The following is an 8,474-nucleotide window of genomic DNA, read 5'->3' as shown; positions in this document are numbered from 1 at the left end:
TTGATTTAGTTTCAAAAAATGTAAAGACATCTAGTCTTGTTTTGAGATGCATTTTTAATGTAATTTGAAAATCTCACTGTTTGAATAGAGACGATCACTTATTTACTTACTAAAATACTGTCCACTGTTTGGGTTTAGCTCGAAGCTAACACATCAGATTATATTAACATTGTTTCATTGATCGATTGATAAACATGGTTGACAGTCGACTTAAGACCCTGCACTCATTCCTACTTGTACCCTATAAACACCAAATATAACCATGACCAATATCAACCCCTGATAATGTTACGTTAGCTAATATAATGTAATCTAACATTACGTAAGTTAACATAACATTTATGCCAGCTAACGTAACATTATCAGGGTTCTCAAGTTGGTGTGCTGACCTGCCTGTTTTCATGGTTTGTTCCTTCTGTTTTTGTTGCTGCTTATTTTCAATTTTTCTGCGCAATTGCAGGTGCACATAGACCATGAATGTGTTTTTCTTTTTCTTCCTAAGACTTGACGTTAACTTTACGTTAGCTAATGTAACAGGTCAAACAGCTAAATCAACTTTTGAAAAAGTTTTGGGCAGGGAAGCTGTTCAACCAGGCAGGAGCTATGATTCCACCAGTGCACCAAAACATTAATTCAGTTAATTCAAGTTTTAAATCTTTGATGACAATTGTGATACCTTTTATCATATGTTTTAGCGTGAAAGCTAACTATTTATTCTGTTTAGTTTCCTATGATGGTAAAAAAAAAAAGAATATTCAAAGAATCTTTTTCGTCATGGTTTTTGTTGAGATAATTAACACAGATCAAATGTCGTTTCTGAGCAAAACCAATGTTTAAACCCAAAATTTCCATAGACCGCGATAGCTAGAGTGCGCTAGCTGTCGCGACCTGCTATATAGCACCGCTAGCAAAGAGGGAAAAGTAGCACGGAGCAGGAAAGTCTGTGGAAATATTTGATTTCAACTTTGGTTGAAGGCAAAGGTTTTATCATTCTGGGATGGGACTTCTGGATAACGAGTAAAATGATAAATGTTTGATTTTTCCCTCCAAAGTTTGTGACTGATTTGTGGTGTTGCGTTCGGAGTGGTGAGGTCGCTAACGGGGGGGCTAGCCCTGACTCTGCTCATTCACTATAAGAAACTACAGTATTTGTATCAAAAATAGCAGTTTACCAAGGCGCTACATAGATAAGAGTGTGTCGCTGTAGACTAAGAGCTGCTTTCTTGTGCTTTGCTTGTTGAAGCTAAGTCATGCTCTGAAGTTGAAGCCAAACAGAGATACAGCCACAAAGGTCTACTTCACTGTAAAACTGAGCTTGTAGAGTAACAACCCTCTACAACACTGTAAGGTTTTTTATCTACGCCAGGCATTTTCTGTTGCTGGATAGGGCGAACTACTGTTTGCCTCATTTTCTTTTCTAGGCATCTTCTATTTGTTCAGTGCAAAATTCATGTCGTCTTCTTTTTTTGTCTTTTTTTTTTTTTGGACTGTGGATTTTTGTATTTTTACAACTGTTATATGTTTTATGTAAACCAAAGAGACTCTGATAGTTTGGCCAGAAAGACAAAAAATAATGTAAATATTTCTACAATATATCAAAAAATAGTCATAAACAGAAATACATTTCTAGATAGTCACATTCTACATACTTAGAAAACATAAACAATGCTAACACTCGGATGTTCCTTTTTCTTACTCATTTTAGTGATTAGACTGATGTTTGGTCCAACACATTTGTATAAAAACCTAAAATACTGTACGATATGATGAAGTACAAAGTACCAGTCATAGCACCTTGTTAAGAATGGACAGCAGAGAGTTTGGTTGTGCTAGGTTTGTGTCCCTACCTGACGAGAATCAGAGGATCTAAGCGATTTTTTTTTTTCTTTTTCTTTTTGTCTGTTTTCAGCTGTTTCATGGCTTTGTCGTTGTTCCTGGTCTTGAACAAAGCAAGATAAGTGCCCAAAGTATCAGTCCAACCATGAGACATTTTTTGTGGTTAAACTGATCATCTCAGTCCGAACATGTTGCTCCTTATAACATGACATGCTAGTCCATTCTTGAATGACAGTATGGTTGTAGCTGTGACACCCTCCAACCCTTTACCCCCCCCCCCCAACAACCCACCCACCCCTCTCAAAGGCATTGATTAAATAATATGAACCTTAAATATGTGTAAACTATCCCTTATAGAGTATCAGGTCCCAGATTACAAAGCAACAACATGACTCCGTCTTAAGGTTTCCATGAAATTAAGCATCACAGTTTGAATGTGTTTGTTCATACCTCCAAAAATCTGTCTCTTTTTCACTCCACTAGTGTGTGTGTGTGTGTGTGTGTGTGTGTGTGTGTGTGTGTGCCTGCTTATGTGTGTACGTGTGTGTGTTTGCAGGTTGTTTGTATGTGTGTCTGCACATTTCAGTTGTTGCCCTTGAAGCAGTACACTCCGTACAGCTTGTGCTTTTTGTCGGGGAAGCCGCTGAATCTCACGGCTGCTTCTGTGGGACTGCAGCGCCGGCGGGGGCGGGAGATGGGATAACGGACACTGCCGTCGGCCAACCAGCCGGCGTCGCAGCGGTCATAGCCCAGCAGCTTCCAGGCGGCATACATCTGGCCGACCTTGGCGATCTGAGCACCATCTTTTTGACACGCCCCGACTGCCTCGTCATAGGTCAACTTAGAGGGGTGGATCAGGTAGTAGAACCGACCTGGAAGAACAGAAAAAGAGGAAGATAAGATCATGAACACAAGCCACATAGCCAGAGTTAATCAGTAGTTATATAATAATTCATTAGAACATCAATGATCTCCATCTATTTGACACTGTAGAAATCCTCCTGTATGCAGACGACACTGTCGTATTCACTCATAACAGAGATGAGATTTACATTGTTGTAAACGGGAATGTCCAAATGGAAATGGTTCATCCTCTGGGGAGCGTCAATGTGCTCAGTAAAGTTTATGGAATTGTTCCCATTAGATTTTGCTTCTTTTTTTTTTCTTTCTTTTTGTTTTTTGTGATAAAGTGTAAATCTTGATTTGACGATGGTGCCCCAGCGAAGGTAAAGGGCTAAAACTGGTCAACAGACATTAGAATTGAAAGTGGGGCTGTGGGTAAAAACTCAGGAAGTATCTAAAATTAACAGGGTTTACCCTCTTGGAAGCATGAACAAGCTCAATAAATTTAATTAAACCTGCTCACTAGATTATTCTTGATATTGATGGTGACAACGTTAGGATTTATCCTCTGTGAAGCATGAATTTCTCAACACTATTGACAGCTTTGTCTTTCAAAATAAAAGTGTAAAATGGTAAAATAATGTTTTCCTTGTGTTTCAGAGCGACAGCAGTTCATGAAATTCTAGTGAAATTGCGATGATGGTTGATTGCTTTGACTTATAGTAATAATCTTGTCCTCCACCTTTGTAGTGGGAGGTGAAGCAGAAGACGTCGTAGTGGTTCTTGTCCTTGTCTCTCAGGCCGTAGTTGCGAATGCCCGGCACCGTGTTCTTGCCTCCGCAGGGTTCTCTCGGGGTGGTGATGGGATACTGCACCGAGCCGTCGTTCAGCCAGCCAGCGTTGCACCAGTCCATGCCTCCTCGCCACGCGTCGTACAGCTGGTCGAAGGACGCCACGATGGAATCCTGGTCGCGACAGGCCCGCTCGGCGTCGTAGAAATTGAGGTTGTAGCGGCCGAGGCGGGGGAAGTACGGGAAAACAATACCTACATGGAGAGGCGGGAGAAAAGAAGAATAAAGAAGAGAACGCGATGTGATAGACGACCTGCAGTTAGAAGACAAACCTGGGGTCGACACTGTGATCTAACCTAATGGCGTCTCGTGGTGTAATCACAGCTGTTGCCCTGTCAGTCTGGTGCCGGCGTGTTTGGCTTCAGGCAGTAATGGCTGACGTCTCTGGCCACTCTCAAGCATAATGAAGCTGCTCTGACAATGATGAACACTATGCTTACAGAACACTCTCGCTCCTGACTTTCCCCCAAGCAGTCTCTGCTCACGGAGCTAAATTTAGTCCGACTGCAGCCCGAACATTACAACAACATTTTATTTTTAGGCCACATCCTCATTCTTTCCGGTCGTCGTTCACCCAAATATTTTACCTTCAAGGTCAAGAGACACCACCGTCGTTCCGTCTTCCAGCCCATCAATAACTTCACATTTATATTTCCCATAATCCTCCAGGGTGATTTCTGTGATGACCAGAGAGGCGTCCATGGGAGCGGAGCCTTGCAGGTGGACACGTCCGTGGAAACTGCCGTAGCTCCTCTTGTGGTAATCCATGGCGACGAAAACATCCACCTAGAGCAAGATGGAGAGCGGTGAGTTCATGATGCAAACATGCTAATAAATTATATTTTCACACGACCCGCATCTGATTTAAAGATTGTAGAAACAGTCTAGAACATAACCCCCAGAAAATGGCAAAAGTTGTTGTAGTTGTCAGTTGTGATAAGGTGTCGGTTGTTTGAGAGTCCCGGGGCGGTAAACCCAGTGTTCAGTGTAAATCTGCGGAGGCTGGTTTGTTGGTGTTACATTTCCTGGTAGGAATAAGGAACATTGTTCCCACGGGGACCTAATTGTTGGTTTTGCTATTTTTAAATTTACCAACTATCAATCAGTGGAGAAGCGAGAAAGTGCTCGCCTTGCTTGTCCTGCACATTAAAGCCCGGTCAGCAGGAACAAGCTTTCTAACAGGAAACACACTGAAGACCCAGTTATCAAAACACTGCTCCTTCACTGCAGAACGATCCACATGATGAAAACCAGTGTGGTCTTTTAATTTACTCACATATTGACGTTTGGAAAACATTTAACGACACAGATAACGATCTATAATTAATTAAGGTGAATAGATAGGAACCTCTTTCAGGTAGTCTGAGGTCAGCTTGGTCCATTTGATCCTCATCTTGCGGTTGGGCGCCAGTGATTGGTCCCTCTGGATCTTGCACGGTAACGTGGCGTTTCCTCCTCGCCGCGACACAACCTTCGATTGTTCCGACACCACCGAGAGGCGAGGGCCATTTTCTACAACACAGAGGATCAAGTTAGAAATCCAACGTACCGTCACTCCGTCTGAGTTCTGAGAGGAAATTCAGAACTTGGTTCCAGAGTACGAACGTTTGAGGGGAATAGTTCAGAATGTGGGAAATACTCGTTATTTGCTTCCTTACCTGGTTAGCATGTTAGCATGGTTAGCATAAAGGTGGTCAAAAATAATAAATACCAATCATTAATCAGCACATAACTGTCCCTCATTCTGACAGAATCTATTTACTATTCCTTTAACATCTGGTGGTTTTCAGCACCGTCGTCTCTGGGATCATGGATCAGAGCTGCTCAAGGTGAAACTAATCAATGAACGTAATCTCCACGAGCAGTTAAGTAACGACCTGCTGCCTGACGACCCCACGACCCGCTGATAAACAGCTGTGGGTTTAACAATGAACCTGCAGTCACAGTTTACATCAGTGATTCTCCAGCTCAGATCAGCTGCTTCCTCTGTTTCAGCACCACAGGGTCTCACTGTCTCTCTGTCTCTGTCTCACTCTCTCTGTCTCACTCTCTGTCTCTCTGGGTGTGTGTCTCTCTCTCTGTCTCTGTCTCACTGTCTCTCTGTCTCTCTGTCTCTCTCTCTGTCTCTCTGTCTCACTCTCTGTCTCTCTGTGTATCTCTGTCTCTCTCTCTGTCTCACTCTCTCTGTCTCTCTCTCTGTCTCTCTCTCTGTCTCACTCTCTCTGTCTGCTGCTTCAGCAGGTGTGAGACAGTCTGTCAGGTCAAACTGCCAATAACACATCGATCCTGTGTTGTGTGGGTGGTCAGAGATTGTGTTTCTTTTCATCATCATCATCATCATCATCATCACTGATGATGATCGTTGATCTGATGTCCGCCAGCTAGTTAGTCAGCTAACTAGTTTGTCTTTTAGTTAATAGGTTAATAGGTTAGTCAGATGGGTTTTAGTTGGTCATTAGCCTTATTTTCAGATAGTTGTTTTTTTATTTAGTTTGCTATAATTTAATGTTAAATCAGTTATTAATTAGATTTTTTATTTATTTGTTTGTTTTAGTAGCTAATTGTATTTTAGTTGGTCATTAGCTCGTTAGCTAGCTAGTTATTTTTTATTTACTTGTTCATTAGCTTAGTTTTCAGCTAGTTGTTTTTTAGTTAGTTCGTGGTTGTTTAATGTTGGTATCGTTAATCTTTCAGTAGTTTTTCTTTAGTTAGCTGTTCATTAAATTTTAAATATTATGTTATTTGTTTGTAATTCATTAGTTAGTTCAGTTTCTTAGTTTTTCTTTATGTTGTGATACGTGTCCTTTATGTATTTTTTTCAAAATAATGAGTTGAATTCCTGTTTTTATGTTTTTATCGGATCCCAGGAAAAACAATAGAAAACAAAACAGAGTGATCATCGTTTGATGATGAATCTCAGTGCGATGAAACATATTCAGCGTTCAGTGTAAAACACCTACACAACACGATCCTCTGTAGTTTTATACCTGTTCAATTATCCTGAATGTTCAGTGCACATGAGACAACAAATGTAAAGTGTTCCTCTTACGTAGTTTTCATGTGCAGGTGATAATGAGACAGATAACTGTATCAGACGGAGCTAATAATCCCCCACAGAGCAGCCTTATCACCCAGCAGCAGCAGCACAGCTCACTGATAAACCCAGGAAACAAATGACACTGCGGAGTGAGTGTCAGCAACGAAACACAGGAGCGAGACGCCGGAGGACGTCTCTGTTGATTCTGACATTGTCCCAATCCCACAGTCCCACAGAGACGCCGCGAAGAGCCGCTCACCTGTGACATAGATGGTTCTGGAGAGCTCCAGCTCCGGGTACAGAGAGTCCAGGTCGTTGGTGGCCACGCTCAGTGAAATCAAAACACAGATCAGCACGGGAATCATCTTCACTCACCGGACCGGGGGTCTGATCACTGCAGAGACACACAGAGAGGGTGGGGGGGGTTACAGCAGAGTACGTACAGTAGTTCGGTTCAGAACAGTGTTTCTATCTGCAGTGCTGCTTCTCCCCCGACGGCTCGGACCAGCCTGAGCACTGAGCCACAAACACACACCTCACATCAACACAAACTTGGCCAACACTCTTCACGTACAATTGTCCTTGATGCACAAAGCGGACGCCCCATGAGAAGCTACACACATGAGCACAACACACACACACACACACACACACACACACACTCAGCAGGAGTGTGTTCTGTACGTACTGTGCAGTAGTAAATATTCTGTCATCCACCAGAGAGAGGAAGCAGCATGTCCCGATGACAGACAGCCCACAACTTCAGAGGGAGACTGTGCCACAATGCAGCGTCACCCCCCACCACCACCACCACCACCACCCACACACACACATACACACACACACACACACGTCAGGCTTCATTCACACACACACACACACACACACACACTGCAGCCCATCCTCTACACGATCATCCCAAACAGAACGGGATTCACCATCTTATTTCTACTTTAGGGACGTGTCGTATGGAGGCTCAGGGCTGCAAATAATTTAATTCAATTGTTTAATCAAATTGAAATTTTAATTTTCTGTTTGCGTGCGAATGATCTTTCACAGAATTCAGATTAAAACTCGATGATCAAACTTGATCTTTCATGCTTTTGGCTTCAGATATGTTTTTGCATGTGCATGAGAAACTAAACAAAGGAGCAATAAAATATTTCTCCCAGAGTTAAAGAGATAAAAACTAAAGCGAACACAAAGTGAACTCACACACGTCCAAAACAAACATCTAAACAAAAGTAATTAGTGGTAAATTAAACAGTAAAATTCTGACACATTTTCATTGTCACACAAAATAATTTAAAAATCTTTTAACCTTTATTTAACAAGGAAGTGTCTTGAGATACATTTTCTCTGTGACGAGAGAGTCCGTCACATATAACACAGACAACAGGAGCTGAGCGCCACCAGAGATAAAAGCTTCATTTTTAAAACTGTTTTTTTGGTACGTGACGTGTAAACGTCTGATTTGGAGGCAGCGTTTCATTAAGAGATTGAGATTGATTTTAATATTGTCAACTCTGGGCTTCCATAGAGTGTATGTGTGTTTCTTTTGAGGCGTGTGTGTTTGTGTGTGTGTGTGTGTGTGTGTGTGTGTGTGTGTGTGTGTGTGTGTGTGTGTGTGTGTGTGAGAAGTAGTTATTTGGATTGACCCCCCCCTCGTCCAATGCTTATCTTCATTCACTCCATCCCGAATTGCTGATGCGCCGGCCCCCTCTGCCAGGTGGAGCTCCTGCAGTCAGCAGTATTAACTCTGCAGCACACACACACACACACACACACACACACACACACACACACACACACTGTGCCAGTTACACACACATCACTTAGCCTATTACCCCTCCCTGCCTGAAAATAGTCATTACGCAGGGACGAGGACGAGGATGGGGGTGTGTGTG

General features: G+C 42.4%; 1 protein-coding gene across 1 annotated transcript in view; it reads right to left on the bottom strand.

Moving 5' to 3' along the window:
• Window positions 1–2,128: 2,128 nt before the first annotated feature.
• hapln1b (hyaluronan and proteoglycan link protein 1b) overlaps window positions 2,129–8,474 on the bottom strand; it is a 19,592-nt gene continuing 13,246 nt past the window's right edge. The window contains exons 2-6 of the mRNA XM_023419046.2: window positions 6,827–6,961; window positions 4,879–5,042; window positions 4,118–4,316; window positions 3,422–3,724; window positions 2,129–2,708 (exon numbers count right to left, since the gene is read on the bottom strand). Coding sequence (XP_023274814.1) covers window positions 2,419–2,708; window positions 3,422–3,724; window positions 4,118–4,316; window positions 4,879–5,042; window positions 6,827–6,932 — 1,062 coding nt within the window. The 5' untranslated portion in view covers window positions 6,933–6,961 and the 3' untranslated portion in view covers window positions 2,129–2,418. The remainder of the gene's footprint in view (window positions 2,709–3,421; window positions 3,725–4,117; window positions 4,317–4,878; window positions 5,043–6,826; window positions 6,962–8,474) is intronic.

The sequence above is a fragment of the Seriola lalandi genome, unplaced genomic scaffold, assembly GCF_002814215.2.
Source record: "Seriola lalandi dorsalis isolate HSWRI2012SDOR001 ecotype SW California unplaced genomic scaffold, Sedor1 jcf7180002054590, whole genome shotgun sequence".
NCBI classification, from domain to species: domain Eukaryota; kingdom Metazoa; phylum Chordata; class Actinopteri; order Carangiformes; family Carangidae; genus Seriola; species Seriola lalandi.
The sequence above is the reverse complement of the archived record's forward strand: the minus strand, read 5'-3'. Positions and strand labels throughout refer to the sequence as shown.